General features: G+C 37.4%; 1 protein-coding gene across 1 annotated transcript in view; it reads right to left on the bottom strand.

The window, feature by feature from the left end:
* tyw1 (tRNA-yW synthesizing protein 1 homolog (S. cerevisiae)) overlaps positions 1-19,477 on the bottom strand; it is a 225,977-nt gene that overhangs the window by 152,950 nt on the left and 53,550 nt on the right. The window contains exons 9-11 of the mRNA XM_039756991.1: positions 12,362-12,414; positions 8,959-9,077; positions 8,509-8,618 (exon numbers count right to left, since the gene is read on the bottom strand). Of these exons, the coding sequence (XP_039612925.1) occupies positions 8,509-8,618; positions 8,959-9,077; positions 12,362-12,414 (282 nt within the window). The remainder of the gene's footprint in view (positions 1-8,508; positions 8,619-8,958; positions 9,078-12,361; positions 12,415-19,477) is intronic.

Below are 19,477 nucleotides of genomic sequence, written 5' to 3'. Positions count from 1 at the left end.
CGGCCATTTGGCAAGAGAATGTCGCTTGTCTCCAGCTCATTCAATGGAGATTGGACTGGCCGAGATTTGTTGCTCAACTATTACATATCCGGATGGAAAAGATGGCTTGTTGATCCCGGTGAAATTGGGGGGCAGAGAAATCTCAGCATTGTGAGACGAGAAAGTGACCTTTGTATTGTGAGACGAGACTGTCTTAATGAACAATGCCTTAGAGACTGTAAAAATACGCTGTGTACATGGTGATGTTAAAGATTATCAGACTTTACTTCTTCCTTTAACTTATAGGGGTCGCCACTTTAAGGTTTGGTCTGCCGTTTCAGACTCGTGCCTTGGCCATTACTCATAGGACGGAGAAATGCCCTTTTTCGAAACTGATTAATAAATGTAAGGGACCAGTAGTCCAGTCCACTAATGAACTTAGTGGGGGGGGAGAAGAAGAAGAAAACCAAGACGAAGAACTGGTAGCGGCTGGGGAAAATCTAGAGCCCAACTTAGATATTGAACCCGATCTCTCCAGCGAGAGGAGGAGGTCACCCCGACAATCTTCCAGAATGGGCTGGTCCTCCTACATCTTCCCAGATTGCAAACGCCTACTAACACAAACCAAGCGTTAATGAACAATCAGATTTTGTGCGTTTGCAGCATACTGATAGCTCATTAGAATATGCATTTAAACAGGCTCCGCCTGCTAATGACTTCTTATTACCAAGAGCGTAATTCGGGGTGTGAAAACCCACACTTTATAGAAAAGGACGGTTGCCTTTTCAGAGTGATCTCAGATCATTTGGAGGGGGAATTTATTGAACAACTGGTGGTACCTGAAGCACATAGGGAAACTGTTTTGCATCTGGCACATTCACACATCTTGGGGGCACCTCGGTGCCACAAAACTAGAGACCGGTTATCAAAACGATTTTATTGGCTTAATATGGGAAAAGATGTTGAACGATTTTGTACTTCATGTCCAGACTGCCAGATCGTCTCTGCTTATAAGCCTCCTCGGCTCCCCTTTGTCCTATGCCCATATTGGAAGTTCCCTTTCAGCGTGTGGGATTAGATATTGTGGGACCATTACCTAAGACTAAGGATGGGTACCAATATTTGCTGGTGTTGGTTGATTATGCGACACGATATCCAGAAATGATTGCTGAAAAGGCCAACTCTTGACTGTAGCCAAAGCACTATGTGAAACTTTTACTCGTATTGGTATCCCTAGAGAAATCTTAACTGATCAAGGCACACCTTTCACTTCTCGCGTGATGAAACAATTGTGTGACAGCTTTGCTATTAAGAAATTGAGTACTACTGTTTACCATCCTCAAACGAATGGTTTAACCGACGATTTAACAAAACATTGAAACAGATGATCAGGCGAGTTGCTCATAATGATCCCACAACATGGAACACTGTCCTACCTTTTGTTTTGTACGCGTGTGAGAATCACCACAGGCGTCCACTGGCTTGAGTCCCTTCGAGTTGTTATTCGCAGGCGGCGCGAGGCATCCTGGATGTGCGTGAGGAATGGATAGGAAACGAGAGAGCAGCTAAGGTCCAAGCTTTGCAGATCGACTAATTTCGTTGCAAGACAGAATTTCTATGCTTTCCTCTATTGCTGTGGAACACCAACAACGAGAACAGGAAACTCAGAAGCGTCTTTACGATAGGCGCAGTAAGCTCCGTGAGTTCAAACCTGGCGATCGTGTTTTGGTACTGGTTCCCTCGGATCCACACAAATTCTTAGCTAAATGGCAGGGCCCGCCATTATTGAGGAGCGTATGAGTCCGTAAATTACAAGGTTAGAATACCAGGCGGCGCAAACCATTCCAGATTTTACACATTAACCTCTTGAAGGAATGGCACGACCGACAAGAGGTTAACACTTCCTTGGCTGCTGTTTCTCAGACCGATGTTACCATTGGTAACGATCTTACTGACACGCAAAAGACAGAACTGTTATCTTTGATAGAACGGAACACTGATGTCTTTTCAGATTTACCAGGCAAGACTAACATTACAAAACATAAAATTACCACTGAACCTGATGTTCGCGTACAGATGCGGCCGTTCCGATACGGAAGCGCGCAAAATATTGTGTGAAGAGGTAAAAAGATGCTGACACTGGGTGTAATTCGTGAAAGTAGAAGTGACTGGTGCAGCCCAGTCGTATTAGTCCCAAAGCAAGACGGTTCGGTTCTGTATCGATTTCAGGCGCTTGAATAAGGTCTCTAAATTGATGCTTATCCCATGCCCCGTGTCGATGAACTGTTGGAAAAACTGGGTCAGGCGAGCTATATCTCCACGCTAGATCTCACGAAAGGCTATTGGCAGGTGCCTTTAGAGGCTAGCAGTTGTGAGAAAACGGCATTTGCGACTCCTGACGGACTCTATGAATTTACAAGACTCCCTTTGGTCTTCACGGGCACCTCTAACTTTTCAGCGTATGATGGATCAGATCCTCGTCCTCATTCTGAATATGCTGGGGCATACCTTGACGATGTCGTGATTTTTAGCAATGATTGGAAAACACACTTAGAGCGGCTTCAAGCCGTTCTTGAAAGCTTGAGACAGGCTGGCCTTACTGCTAACCCTAAGAAATGTAAACTAGGCATGTCCGAGACTCATTACTTAGGCTATTCTATGGGCAAGGGTTTACTTAGGCCACAATTAAGGAAAATAGAAGAAATGCTTGTTTACCCGAGACACAGAAACAAGTACGCGCTTTCTGGGACTCCTGGTTACTACAGAAAATTCATTCCAAATTTTGCACATAGAGCTGCTCCTCTTACAGAACTTACTAGAGGCAGAAAAAAAAAAACCTATCTTGTGGACAGAAAATTGCGAACGTTCTTTCAGCGATTTAAAAAAAGCATTGTCTTCTTACCCGGTTCTAAGGAACCCGGATTTCACAAAAGATTTTATCTTGGAAACAGACATGAGTGCATTTGGTTTGGGCGCAGTCCCGTCACAAATTTTTGATGGAGAAGAACATCCAATCACATATTTGAGTAGGAAATTACTTCCTAGGGAAGCAATTATTCTACAATTGAGAAAGAATGCTTGGCAATTAGGTGGGCTGTGGAAGCGCTTCGCTATTACTTGGGGGGACGGAACTTCACTTTGGTAACTGATCATGCTCCACTCAGTGGTTGTACCGACAGAAAGATACAAACTCGTCTAATGAGATGGTTTCTGGGTTTACAACCTTACAGTTTCACAGTAAAAGCACCGACTAGGTTCTGAACACGTCAACACAGACGTATTATCCCGACTACATGAACATGAACTTGGTACAGAGAGTCGCTTGATTCACAGGAATGTGAATAAAGCTGAGGGGGAGGGTGTGAGCTGGAGGGCTGATCGCACCCCAAATAGAGACAGATGCCCCTGGGAAAACCACAAACCCTGAAACACTGACTACCCTCAAAATTGCTCATCCTTGCACTATAACACGTAATACAAGCCTCGCGTGGTACTCCACCGACTTATAAGCCTTGCGCAGCGCTTGTCAGTTTTGAAATTGATTGTTTGCTTTTATCTCTCTCTCTCTGCTCCTAGCGGAACTGTCATCTCTGACTTGTCATGGAGCACGTTTAAGCTCATGTGTTTGCAGTGTTTGAATAAAAATTCTTCTTGTTTCTACGACCTCCTGTGCCTCTGTGAAAATCTGTGACCCAAGCGTGACATCTCCCCAATACTGATCCTCTTAAACCCCGGTACTCCATTTTAAACAAATTAAATTCTTTCATCAGGATAGGTTTACCTGATTTATATAAAATAAATTTCTCAACTGAGACCCTCCACCCAATACATTCGGCATACTAATTGATAGTATTCTTGACATAGTCAGGTAAGACCCCTGTATCTAATGATGAATTTACTGTCTTAAGACTGTTGTAGTTAAACACCTGCTTTTTAAAATTTTAGACCTATTTCTAACCTGCCCTTCTTAAGTTAAATCCTAGAAAAGGCAATCATTATGCAGCTAAATCATCACCTTAATAAACATTCTGTTCTTGACAATTTTCAGTCAGGTTTTAGAACAAATCACAGTGCAGAAACTTCACTTGCTAAAGTAGTAAATGACTTGTGGGTAAATGGGACAGAGGCCGTGTATCTGTTCTCATCCTCTTAGATCTGAGTTCCGTATTTAAAACAATTGATCACAATATTCTTAGAAATTGTCTTAGTCAATGGGTGGGCCTCACTGGCAGTGTCTTAAATTGGTTTGAGTCTTATCTGGCAGGTAGAAAATTCTTTGCTAGTTGTGGTAATTATACTTCAAATACACATGATGTTCTATATGGTGTTCCATAAGGATCTCACCTGGGTCCACTACTCTTTTCGATCTATATGCTTCCATTAGGTCAGGTAATCTCAAGGTATAACGTGAACTACCACAGCTATGCTGATGACACAGAACTGTACTTATAAATAGCGCCTCTCTTACTTGCGTTTCTGAAAGGATGAGTAGTAATTTTTTCAAACTAAATAAAGAGAAACCAGAAATTTTAGTGATTGGCAAACATGGATATAATGAGGATATTAGAAATAAACTTGATCCATTAGGCTTAAAAGTCAAGACAGAGGTAAATAAAAGGGATAATTATTGACTCCGACCTAAATTTTAAATCACATATTAATCAGTTTACTTTGGAAAACATTTTTTCGCTTAAGAAATATAGCAAAAAGTTAGATCTCTTATAACTCTGCAAGATACTGATAAATGAATTCACACTTTTGTTTTCAATCAGCTAGACTACTGTAACGCACTCCTCTCAAGACTACCCAAAAAAAGACATCAATCGATTGCGACTAGTGCAAAATGCAACTGCTAGAATCTTAACAAGGAAAAGAAAATCCAAGCACATCTCTCCAGTTCTGATGTCACTGCATTGGTTACCCATGTCATTTAGAATTGAGATTAAAACGCTACTATGGTTTACAAAGCTTTAAATAATCTCGCTCCATCCTTTATTTCAGAATACCTTTCACCTTACACTCCAAATCGTAACCTTAGATCTTCAAATTAGTGTCTGCTTATAATTCCAAGAGCTAACCTTAAACAAGTGGTAAGGCAGCCATCTTTTATGCACCTAAAATCTGGAATAGTTTACCAATAGAAATTCGCCAGGCTAATACGGTGGAACACCTTAAAAAAACTGCTAAGAACTCATTTTAACATGGCTTTCTTACAGCTTCATTTTAGTTTAACCCTAATATTCTGTATATGCATTTAATTATCATCATCATTCATGGTGGCTCCGAAATCTGCACTAACCCTTACTTTCTCTGCTGTTCTTTTTCCGGTTTTCTGTGGAGGTGATCTACCCCACCACCACCCGATCATAGCACCGTGCTGTCCCAAAATTGATGTATTGAAGGCCAGAGGTCAACATGACCATCATCAAATTATTTCATGTAAAGCCTGAAAACCAGGAGGACTGATTAAGATCATATATGTTAGGTAGAAGGCCTAGAGTGGGCTGGGTGGTCTTGCGAGTCCCCAAGACTGATCAATATATCTTCTGGAACTGAAATAGGTGGGAGGTGAGGAAAATGGGGCAGATTTTGTTCAGCAAAGATTCTAATTAGGAGATAGTGGAAAAATTGTGTTGATGGGAGATTAAATTTTGAGTGTAATTGTTCATAGGATGTAAATACATTACATACAAATCTCTAAATGATTTAATCCCATAAGTTTTTCAAACATTAAAAGCTGTGTAAATTCAAGAGGTTGGAAAGACGTGGTTATCATGTAGAAGTGCCACAGATAAAATATGCTCTAACTTGAAGTGCTTCCTACATTGGTTCCATATTCTGAATGAATGGACAATTGGATTATTTGTATATTGACGATACATTGTATTTACTGGTGTACAAAGCAAGGAATATAAAGTAGTACTGCAGGATTTCATTTCTATTGCAGACCAAGCTAGTGTGTTTTCATCTATTTGTGTCAATGTCTAGGTTTTTATAGCTTGTATGTTTGCCGCCAAGTATTAAAATTGAAAAATAGGTTCAGCCATGCTGCCTTCCGATTTAGGTCGTTACAGTAGGGTTGCATTATGAATGAGCTAATTTTTCAAATTTCAAAAAAATTACGTTATGATTGAATCTAATTTCTTAAAATATTTGTTAATGTATATGGAGATGTTTTGAAATAGAAACAGAAGCTTAGGGAGGATATTCATCTTGACAATGTTAATTCTCCCTGCTAACGTAAGATGGAGGGTAGAGCATCTATGCATGTCTTGTTTAAATTTTATCCATGCAAACAGCAACATTTTGTTGAAAAAAAAGCTTTATATTTACTTGTGATATTGACTCCTAGGTATTTAAACTGATCTGTGTTTCTGATATAGATGTGAGCAACACTGGAGCACCAAAAGGGACAGTCCTGTCTCCTTTTCTCTGTACACCCTCAGACTATACATATAACAAAAGGACATGTCACTTGCAAAAATTCTCAGATGACACAGAGTACAGTGATCCCTCGCTATATCGCACTTCGACTTTCGCGGCTTCACTCCATTGCGGATTTTAAATGTAAGCATATCTAAATATATATCACAGATTTTTTGCTGGTTCACAGATTTCTGCGGACAATGGGTCTTTTAATTTATGGTACATGCTTCCTCAGTTTGTTTGCCCAGTTGATTTCATACAAGGGACGCTATTGGCGGATGGCTTAGAAGCTACCCAATCAGAGCATGTATTACGTATTAAATAAAACTCCTCAATGATATACAATGTGCTTCCCGAGCGGTGCTTGATTGTTTGCTTTTCTCGTTCTCTCTCACTCTCTCTGACATTCTCTGTGCCTGACGGAGGGGGTGTGAGCAGAGGAGCAGAGGTTTGCCAAGAAGATACGGACGCTACTCTAAAAAATGCTGAAAGACTACCTTCACATTGCTCCCTTCTTTGCAGCTGCTTTATCGCGGTGCGCATACTTAAAAGCCCAACAGCACGTATTCATTTTTTGATTGTTTGTTTTTCTGTCATGCTTTCTCTGACATTCTCTGCTCCTGACAGCGCTCCTTTGAAGAGAAGATATGTTTGCATTCTTTTAATTGTGAGATAGAACTGTCATCTCTGTCTTGTCATGGAGCACAGTTTAAACTTTTGACTAAAGGGTCTTATTTCATGTCTAGAGGGCTCTAATAATGTTAACAGTGTGGGAGAGTTTATAAGGGCTTAAAATATATAAAAATAACTAGACAAACATATGGTTTCTACTTCTCGGATTTTCACCTTTCGCGGGGTGTTCTGGAACGCAACCCCCGCAATCGAGGAGGGATTACTGTATAGGAGTCAGGTGAAGTTAACTTGTGCAAAGAGAACTGTCTAGAACTTATCAGCAAAACCAAGGAACTGGTAATTCACTTTTGCTGAACCAAAGAGCCGCTATGTCCAGTTACTGGTCAGAAAGTGAAAGTAGAGTTGGTCTACTCCTGTAAGTACTTGGGGATCCACATTATTGACAGGTTGGACTGGTCTCGGAACACAGAGGAACTATATAAGAAAGGGCAGAGCAGTCTCTTTTACCTTAGGACACCGTGTTCCTTTAATGTGGGAAGTGACAACCTCCACATCTTATACAAAGCTGTGATGGTCAGTGCAATTGTGCAATTTTTAATGCGTAGAAAAGGCCAGTAATATCACTTGAAGAGAAGCCCACAGAATCAAAATCTAATTAAAAAATCTAGGCTCAGTTATAGGACACACTTTGGACCCCCTTGATGTAGTAGCAAAGATGAGCGAATTAAAACAAAAGAGAGTGCCAATTATGAACAATGCTTCATTCCTCGGACACATTAATATGGAGTTACTTCCAGCCAATGAATCATTCAGCATAATTGTGTCAAAAGACACTACTGGTGCTCCTCAATACCAACAACTATATGTCTGCATAATGACTCATTGTGATTGTGATAGCCAAGTCAGAAGTTTTTTCTTTTTAATTTTCTTGCTCTAGTCATTCCGGTATGTTTTTAGACCATCGATAAACGAATACACACTCTATCTACCTCTCTATATATATATTTATTTATTTATTTATTTAAAGAGTTTCTGTAAAAAGCCTAATTTTCCCCCAGGGACAAAAAGTTCTATATAATACTCTCTGAAATCTTCTTCCTTAGGAGTGTTTGGGAGATATTCAAATCTAAAGCACACCTCATCCTTTATTTATAAAATGCCTATAAATCCCTTCTGTTCACTGTTGTTTGGACTGATAACATACTGGGTACTCTGCTATCTTGATAAAACCTTTAGCTGATTACTTCTCTATAATCAAGAATGGAATAGAAACGAGGCAAAATCTCTTATAAAGTAGAAGTAATTATTTCACATGATAATGCCTCCTTCTGATCTGTGGAAAAACATTGACTTTTTGTTTGCAGTTATGGATAGTATAACCTATTAAATTACATAGAGCTTAATGGAGCTCAGCTACTTTCAACAGCAGTGAAGGCAAGAGATGGACAACAGCTACATCAACCAAATTACCTTTAAATTGTTTAATTAGATTCTTGTGGTTTTCAAGTGCCTCCTTCAAGATTTTTTCGGGCTGGTCCATCTTCCACCTCCACTCTGTCCCAACAGGGTTAGTATGGTGTCTTTAAAAAAAATAAACAGACTTCAAGAAATAATTTCTAACTCAAAAATACCAACATAAGCAAGAGAGACTTGAGAACTTAAGAGAAGACTTCTTTTAAATTTAACAATCAAAGAACTATGGAAAAGCAGAACAAGTGAATACCATATTTAATCAGATACAAATGTAGTGAAAACATAATGTCTTTTCTACCGATGCCAAAGTCAGCATTAGTAGACATTAAGTAGTGACACAAAAGAGGTAACGACAAGAGGGAAAGATCATCATAAAAAGATTGCAAAGCCACTTTTTTACATCTAGAACAGTGGAAGCATGTTTACCACATCTTTATTCCCGCTTACCTCCAACAAAAAACACATTTATTTGCACAGGCCAAGCTTGGTGTAGTTTCCATACATTGGTGTGACTCAATACCATAAAAGGTATGCTTGTAACACCCTCCTCTTCCTCTTAACATTGACTTTGGGGGAAAAAAAATATAGGAAAGGATAATTAGAAACCCTGCAAATTCATATCCCTCTAACATACCTCAAGCAATTTAAAAAATACTCCTCATCTGATATTATTTCAGTTCAGATCATGTGTTTTAGTTATCAATATACTTGTACTGTCTACCAACATTGAAAATGGAGGACGTACAGCTGTTCAGAACCCAAATGGCAAAGTCTGAAGCATTATGACTGAATACATTGACTTTTTTTTTTTAAAATGACCGACCACAGTAAAGTGAAATCAATTAAAAACGACTCCTGCTTTCTAAAGCTATTCAGGTCCATTCACTTGTCTCAGGCCAGCATGTTTGCACCACCATGTAAATGGGTTCTCAGTATTTGTGCAGGAGACAATATGCTATCATAAATTACAACAGCCTTTTCATGTTGAGGACTTAAGTGGTGTACATATTTCATAAAAAAAATTAACTTGTTAATGTACAGGGACCAGTGCTATAAACTTATGGAAGTTAGACAATGGGTTTATAAACTCATTGTCATTTGGACAGAGAAAAGTGAAATCCTTACTTGTATGTGCTAATTAACAAGTTGCACATCTCCAACAACATGATTAGTGAATACAACTACTTTAATTGGAAACTTCTGTCAAACCTATCTCAGACAATGTTATACGCAAGCAGCATAACAAAAATGTAGAACAATACTTCAAACACTAAAAACATGTCTTGCTGTGTAAGGTTCTTGTATTCAGAGAAAAATCAGTATTCAATTTAACAAGTACTTAATTTCAAAGGGAGAGTAGATAGTAGAGAAAATGGGAACTCTTTACTAATCCCAATGTTTAAATTAACTTAAAGCAGTTACTAAGATCAGTATGTAAATGTGTTTGTATTACACAATAAAGATATTGACTTATGATCTATAATACCTAAATGTGCTAGTTTATTAATGACAACTAGAGATGATCCAATCAGGTTTTTTTAAGGCTGATACCGATCACCAATTTAATGTTACTTGATCGGCCCTTTTTCCTTTGTCCCTTTAAAAACTTTACACTATGTACCTGCATATCCAGATGCATATTAGGGTTATGTACTATATTATATATAAAAATAACAAAATAAAACAAACAAACATTCTCTAGTCTTATTGTTCAGAAACAATAAAAATACTAAAATATATAAAATCTCTATACAATACATACTTTAATAACATTGACAAAATTTACCCTTAATACATATGGCATAATAGAGTATCAAATGCTTCTCATAATTGCATTCTGTTGTATTGTTTACATTTTCTGTAATGTATTTATCTGAAATAAAGTTTAATTTTAAAAAGTTTTTCACAATTTCCTGAAGAAAAATTATATATTTGCACATAATCGATTAAAACACTGCTTAAATGTAAATCTATATTCATTTATAGGTTTTAATCATTTACAGAGGTGTATTTTTTCTTTAGTGTATCAACTAGATAAGCTGTAATTCTAAATATGGATTACCATTTTAACTATGTAATACCGGTACTTGTTTCTTACAAAAACCTATGCTATATGATAGACAGCAGCAAATAATAAACATGGTACAATTCTTTAAAAATATTTTTGTTTACTGAGCAGGAATCTCAAATTCATCCTTCTCTTTTCTTTTTGCAATAAAAAATGTAAGCTTTTGTGCTTAAAAAAAAGTCAGTTTAAATTTAAAAGAACATAAAAAAGTAGCTTTTCTTTACATTTGTCTAATTCTGTTGAAAGGCTAATACTCGGATTGCCATAAAACAAGCATTACATAGCACCTCTTTGCTTCCAAGAAAAAAAAATTCAACTAAATTCCCATAAAGTTTAGAAAAGTACAGGCTGGACATATCGATTTTTGTTATTGGGCAATTTACAGATTACCATTCAAGTCTTTTTTTTAGTGAAAATCAACCAATTTAGATTGGCAGCTGATTGAATGGAGCATCCCTAATCTATAATGTTAACATAGGCTGTATACAAACAGACAATATTTAAAATAGTCAAAGTACTCAAACATACTTTTTTGGAATACTAATGGTGTATTTATTAACTGTTATTAACACATTTTAAACTCTTTGCTAAATAATTGTGCAGGATTAAGCCAGATATGTGAGCCAATTACAAAAACATGCAGGATAGACAGAGAGCGTTAAATCTGATTTCATAAGGGAGTTTGGTCATTTAATCAGTTTAAACTACAGAATGCAGAAGAGATCAATGGAAAATTAAAAGGAAATAAAAAAATGTTTTATGCTTCCAGACTATGTAAAATACATGCACATCTTAGTACATAAGAAACCGACGAAAGTAAAACACTGAACATGTTGTGATTATCATTTTTATTTTTTTTTTTTACAACTATGTGGGAAAATATTTTTCTATAATAAAATATGATTTTATAGTGATCCTTTTTGATTTCACATGTGTAGTGCTGATAATTATTCTTTTGCATATATTTTTGTAAATGAAACAAAGGTAGAACTCAAACCATGAAAAAAACTAACTTGCAGTCAAACAGGCTGTTTTGCAAATAGCATACAGCTTTCCTAAGATTGTACTTTTGGACCATTAACTAAGGAACAATTGTAGTTTTCACAAATTTTCTTTCATGATTAACTTTTCAACAAGTTTGGACTTTGATGGGACTCTGGACCAGGTAACTGTGCCATTAATGAAAACTACTTTACCTTAGGTTCTCAGTAAATATCCAAGAATTTCTTGTTGGTCGGTCAATCAGTCAATCAATTAAGGGACAGGTAAGCTTTGTTCTTTTGCACATATTTTAGTATACAAAACACAAAAAAGGATACAGGTGGAACTCAAACCACAATGTAGATTACAAACATACTACCGTTTCCACTATTCAACCATCACTGTAGACTACCACGGAGGTCAACCTTTTCAACTATTTATTGTGAAACACCATAGTAGTCTTCAGTGATTTTTTACCATGATTTTTTTTGGCATTTGTGCCATTAGATTAATTCATTAGTAAAAGCATTTTCTCCTTTGGTTGTCCCAAAGTAGCTTGTCAGACAGTGGGTCCATCAGGGATATGGAGAACATTGCTATCAGTTTAGCTCTGCATGATACACTCACCAGGAAATGCAAAGTAAATGTTAAGGATTCTAAAGAGAAAATTAAACCTGAGTGAGAACAACACAGAGTGGGGAGAGGGATCTACACGATATAACCTATTCACTATTTGCCACAAATAGTATGAAATCCATTGTTCCCAACTCCAAGATACACATAGGCTAGTTATTAGCTTACCTTGGTCCAACGACAGAGCTTCACACCTGAATGGCTTCCTATCAGCTTATACCCTGAAGAAGAAAAAAAATGCCAGATTCCCATCATGGTTTTGTATATACTGCATAAAAATGTTAGGACAGAATTGTCCAGATACATTCATTCATTCCCAGGTACCCCAATTATCTACTTTAATTTTAAAGACAAAATAACTGGGGATTTTAAAATGTTTGCAATTATGATGCAAAGTCATTTTGTAGTTGCATAATCTCATAACGTCCAAAAAAAATTCATCCAGCTATTAGTTGCTTTCACAATATGGCTATGTGGAAGAATACAGTCTATTGCAAAATACGACTTAAACATTCCACTTAAAATTAAATTAAAATTCAAAGTTGTGCTATAATCTGTGAAACACAGTATATATGTTAGTCTTTTATAAATTTATAAATTACTAGCAGGAGTACCCCGCGTTGCCTGGGAATCTATAACCGGTGAATTTCCCAAATGAAAGAAACAGAACATAGAAAAAGAACAAACAGTTTTCTGATTGACATTTTATTGCAAGTTACTCCACTCTGGTTTCTGTCTGCTGTGGCATTTGAGACGCCCCTGAAATAGACTTTCTTGTGGCATCTGAAGTGGACCTTCCAATTCTACGTCTTTTTTTCAGTGGCATGGTTATATTAGCAAAAAGCTGGACAATTATAATGTGTTACATGGTATTATGTATGGAATAAGCACCACAGTGAGATGAATTTACGTTATTTACAATACGTCAGAAAGCGAACAAATAGCACCAGTCAGTAAGAAAGAGCAACACGTACTGCGAGTCGGAAAGCGAGCAAATAGCACCACAAATACAGAAAGCCAGTGAGAAAGAGTAGCACTGAAACCGTACTGGGAAAAATGGTGGGAAGGGGTGCTCTGTTTGTAAGGAGCGTCTGTGTTGAACCATGATGCCATCTAACAGACACTGGCGATGGTAACTACAGAGAGAAGTGACATACAACCGGTACTGCGTTTGGGGAAAATGGTGGGGAAAGGATGCGGTCTTTTTAAGGAGAGTCTCTGTTCAAACGTGCTTTTATGTAACGGACGTTGGTGAATGAAATACAGCACTGTCAGTTTGTGTGGGAGTGCAACGTGCGGAAACGCGGGTGTACCAGCCATTCAAGTACACTGGGTCATTCGCGTTTTACATCCATACGGCAGTTCCCCTTCACCTGATCAAAGCAGTCTGCCTTCTCATACTTGGCCACTTCTGCCATCTCTTGGCAATTTAAAGAAACATGGGTAAAGGGCGACACACAGAGACCAAAGCTGCTGCTAGATGGTGCCGCGGTGAATGTCTGTTGCAAAGTGCGGCCATCTTGTCGATGAGAAGTATGGGGATGTGTGCCGAATGTTGTGGCAGTGAAAAGGTGCCCTGCGGTTCACCACAAACATTTTTCCCAACCAAACATACCCCATGACCTTCCCCTGGTCACAAAGGAGCCCCATCCCCAGTTTGGTGCCAATTGGACGCCCGGTGCAGATTTGTATGGCGGACAAACATATACACACACACACACACACACACACATAGACTCTGCTTTATATATTAGATAAAAGTTTTATTTTTTTTTTTTTTTTAAAATCAGTTTTTGTATTGGCCTTCTGTAGGGACAAAAATTTTATGAACTACAGTATCACACAATATTATAGTAAAAGCTGCATTTTTTTTCCACAACACAAATTGTTTTGGCTCATCCAGTCCCACATTTACATGTAAGGACTGCTTTCCCAGGAAGCATGCATACGAACTAGGGAAAGTTTTCATGTTAATTAAGAGCAGACAAAAATCAGGAGAAAACGTAGCTGGCAAGGTGAATTTCTTATAACAGAAGTGTATGCTTAAGAGAGTGGGAATTAGTTGGTCTTTAAAAGGAGACAAGTAAGCAACTTATTCAAAACTGTACATGAATCAACAGAAGGTGAGCAATACAAGATTTTAAAACAGCTTGACATTAAAGCACAACAGGAAAAAAAATCTGTATTATTGAGTGAAGTAGCTTTTCTATAAATCACATTACAAGTCCTGACTTTGCTACATCTATAAAAAGTGGAAGCAATTCTTATATACTATGGAGGGTGGATTAAGCAAACCATTTGACTTTAAACACCTTAGGAAAAAAAATATGCAGACCTATTGCAGTCACTGTTTTACTGCATTCTAAACCAAATAATGAAAGAACTGATCGCGTGGACATATTGTCTGGTATGTGTTTTTCAAACCAAACACATAACTAGAAAATTGGGTGCGGAAATGAATGCCATTAACACTTTTAATGACAATCTGTCTCCACTGCAGCGTGTAGATCATTTTACTAGCCATGCTAGAAAACACAAAAATCTAGTATATAACCATATGAGCACTTCTGGGACAAGTCTAAAGGCTCAACTAAACAGCCAGCTTAAAAATGCACCTTCTTCCACTTTAATGTAATCAGAATCAAAAGGTCAATCACTGCTTCTATTTACTGTTCTTATATCCTGAAATCCCCAAGAGGCAGCAAATCAAACTTGGTAAGACAAGACAAACCAAAGGCTATCAAAAGATGAAAGATCTTTTTGTACAATTTCACACTCTTCCTTTACTGCATCATTTTATTTAAAAGAAATTAAAAAAAATAATAAAACAGTACTGTTATCAATTAATACAAAACCCAGCTTTATATATAGTTTAGAGCATGTTAGGTAGTTCAAAAGGTCAAAGGGCATGACATAAGTTTTCATTTATCAAGCAATTGGAATATGATCAAAAATCTGCCAAGATAAAAGTTGTATGTTTATTATTATTATTATTGTATGTGAATACATACAATAAAAATAAAATTTGGTAATGTACCTTTCCTAAAATGTGCCTCTATACTTGTATCTAAGGATAAGGCTCATTGTTCATCTGTTGTTCCATTTTAACACACTTCATCTTAATGATCTAGTCATTTACTCTAAAACAGATTAGCCATGTCTAAAAACTTGCCACTATAATTCTCTTCAACTTGCCACACGGATGGCTGCCATTTTAAGACATTCCCAGTTTGCCTAGCCACAGGAATGAAACTACCATATCATTACACTGAATTAAGTTTATTGATCCAGTATTGGGCGGCATGGTGGCGCAGTGGTAGTGCTGCTACCTTGCAGTTAGGAGACCCAGGTTTGCTTCCCGGGTCCTCCCTGCGTGGAGTTTGCAGGTTCTCCCCGTGTCTGCATGGGTTTACTTTGGGTACTCCGGTTTCCTCCTACTCATTGTATTTCAACTGATTAAATTGGGGGGGTGGGAAATTCCCATGGAAAAACAGAGGTGTTCTACTACATAATATGCAAGTAGTGTACATATGCAATATCTGAACACAACCTGCCTTAGTGATAGTGAAATAAAGCCAAACAACCCATCTTACGCACATATGTCAACTAGGGTGCAGAAAAATGGAAGCAGGTAATCTAGAGTCCAAATTTTATTTTTTTGGCTCTGACAAAAGTCAGTTTGTTCACCAAAGAGCAAGACATTGAAAAAGTACATGAATGACTATAGATGGAGATTGCTTGCAGATCTGGGGCATCATTTCTGCAAATACAGTTGATGATTTTAACAAAATTCATGGACCCTCACTGCTAAGAAGTACAGGCAGATCCTTATCCATCATGAAACTCCATCAGGGAGGTATATGATTAGTCCCAACTTCATTCTGCAGCGGAATAATGGCACCAAACACATGGCCAAAATGATTATAATAAAAAAAAAAAATGCAGCAAAAACAGTGGCATTGCCTTATGAGTTCTGATCTCAACATTACTTAGGTCCGTCTCTACAAGTAATCTCAGACTAGCCAAGTATAACAGCAAACATCTTCAATGAAACTGTGCTCACAATGAGACAACGGCTGCTTTTTTTAAAACAAAGGGTGGCTACACCAAATATTGATTGTGTTTTTACGGTTTACTTCTCTTTCTAGTAAGTTTATTGAGAGAGGAAAAAAAAAATAAATAAAAACACACACACAACACTATCCAAGGCATTATTTTGAAATTATTCCTTTTAAACAGCATTTTTTCACAAGTGCCTAAGACTTCTGCACATTACTATTATTGCTACATTCACATGCTCATTGACATATGCCAAATGTGAGTGGTGGAGTCACAAATCTGACATGAACACTCTACCAGCTCGGAAATACAAGTCGGACAATTCGGACAAAACCAAAAATACCCAAATTGTCCAAGTTACGATGTAATGGTGACCTTTCACCTTAGTCAATTGTTTAAAATAAACAACACATAACCTGGTTAGCCCGGAACACTTTTTTTTTTTATGGTCAAACTGCATTTGGAGTGAAGCGATACACATTTAATGTGGTTATTCTGCTCTTTATTTCCACACAAATGCTTTTTACCTATTTGCCTTTTTTATACTTTGGCAGACTAAATAACTAATCAACAGCGACCTTGTGTTTCTCTGAAAAGTCAGAACAGAAATTCACATGAACTCACTTAAATGGGAAGGAGAAACATCACACCTTCGAAAACACGAGGAGCGTGTGAATTAAGTATAATTCTGAAAGTTAGAACCTCTCTATCCAAAATGGTGTTTCTCATTGGAGTGAGTGATAATTCCACAATTCAGCAGATTTATTTTATATATCTATCTATCTATATATATATATATATATATATATATATATATATATATCTATCTATCTATCTATCTATATATATATATATATATATATATATATAATATAAATTCTACCTGGAGCTTTTGCCCCTAAAACCAAAAACAAACTTCACATAAATGTATCTTCTCTACTTGTTTGCGGACTACTCCAACAAAAACAACAATGAACTGACTGATAGAAAAAAAAAAGCAACATATCAAGGTTGAGACACAAGGAAAATACATATTCATTCTTCTAAGAAAGTATGACTCATTCATTATTGGTAATATTTTATATGATGAAAATAATTGAAACTAATGGCTGCAAGATTTTTGCGATGCCACATAGCTTTCATTTTGCAAGCCGTAATAAAATGTCTGTCCTAATTAGGAAAGTGTTAATACAGAGACATGAAATAATTACAATAAACTACAAAAAGACAGAATTTAAGTAAAAGAAGAAAACCTATACATTACAGAAAGCAAGATCCAAATTAAAAATAATGTCCTTTGACCTAAAGCGAAGAAAAACAGTACCTAAACCAGAAAACCTAATCAGCCTACATGCAAGTATTTGAGACTGACATCACAGAACTAAGGAGGTATAACAAGGCGAAGTGCAAATGCAGATACAATCCAGTAAATATAAACTCTACTCCCTTCAAGAGTTCGTTTAAAGACTTATTTACAAGACTACAAAAAAACAAAAAAACAAACCTTGATCATGGGTTGCCAATAATTCATCATTTACTAAGAAATGAAATAATTCTCCAAGTATATGAAATGAAGCTTTAATCAAACATAAGGTCACTCAGGGAGCTTATTTATAGGCACATTCACTGAAGGCAACATTTAAGCACAAATGAAATGAGATATCAATTTTTCTGTCATATCTAACTTATGTTGCACCAACTCTTGATAAATCAAATGTGTCCTGAAAAAGAAGCCAATTTAAATAACCCTCATAAAATTGCAAATGTGCTATACCTTTTAATGATTTTAGCTGAATTCAAATGTAAACATAACAGAGAAGAGAGGAGAAAAGTCTGCAGAGCATTTTATGACCCACATTTTTCATCTCTGTTAAACCAGCTACTGTGATCCGAAATTATCTTGCCGTTTTTCACTTTAGTGCAAATTCACACACATTGTCATTAGCACAACGATATTACATTTTTCTGAAGCAGTTGCACAATTTACTAGGAAAAATAATAATAATGAAAAATATCTAGTTTTCTAAAACATTTGCCCCAATTCCATTTATCCTTCTTAATCATGTGCCACTTTTAGGGTAAAGGAAAGCTGTCCCAGTGTTATTTTTCTTCCTTGTCTTTCATCTGCTCCTGTTAGGGGGTCACCACAGCGAATCATCTTATTTCAATATTTTCCTATCATCTGCATCTTGCTCCGTCACGCCCACCACCTGCATGCCCTCATTCACCGAATCCATAAACCTCCTCTTAGGCCTTCCTCTTTTCCTCCTGCCTGGCAGCTCATCCTTAGCATCCATCTTCCAATATATCAGGAATCTCTCCTTTGCATATGTCCAACCCAACACAATCTCGCCTCTCTGACTGTCTCCAAATCGTCCAACCTGAGCTGACCCTCTAATGTACTCATTTCTAATCTGTCCATCTTTATCACAGACAATGCAAATCTTAAATTCTTTTTTTAAACTCTGCCACCTCCAGCAGACTTTTCGTTAGTGCCACCACATAACATAGCTGGTCTTGTAGACCTTCCCATTCATCCTTGCTGGTATCAGTCTGTCACAAATCACTCCTGACACTCTTCTCCACCCTACCTGCCTGCACTTTCTTAGTCATCTCTCTTCCACACTACCTGCTAATCTGTACTGTTGATCCCATGTATTTAAACTCATCCACCTTTACCAATTCTACTACCTGCATCCTCATCATTCCGCTGATCTCCCTCTCATTCACACACACTTATTCTGTTTTGGGCCTACTGACCTACATTCCTCTCCTCTCTAGGGCATATCTCCACAACTTGTTCCCCATTCTCTTTACAGATCATAAGGTCATCCACAAGCATCATAGTCCATGGGGATTCTTGTCTAACCTCATTTGTCAACCTGTCCATCACCATTGCAAACAAGAAAGGGCTCAGAGCCAATCTCCAATTTAATCCCACCTCAACCTTAAAAAAAATCCATCACTCCTACTGCAGACCTCACCACAGTCACACTTCCCTCGTACATATCCTGTACAACTCTTGCGTACTTCTCTGCCACTCCCGACTTCCTCATACAATACTACAACTCCTCTCGAGACATTCTGTCATATGCTTTCTCCAAGTCCACAAAAACACAATGCCACTCCGTCTGGCCTTCTCTATACTTCTCCATCAACACCCTCAGAACAAACATTGCATCTGCAGTACAGATATTCTTAAAAGACATAAAAAGCAAAAAAAAG

The sequence above is a fragment of the Polypterus senegalus genome, chromosome 6, assembly GCF_016835505.1.
Source record: "Polypterus senegalus isolate Bchr_013 chromosome 6, ASM1683550v1, whole genome shotgun sequence".
In the NCBI taxonomy this organism is placed as follows: Eukaryota; Metazoa; Chordata; class Cladistia; order Polypteriformes; family Polypteridae; genus Polypterus; species Polypterus senegalus.
This window is presented reverse-complemented; position numbering and strand designations above follow the sequence as displayed.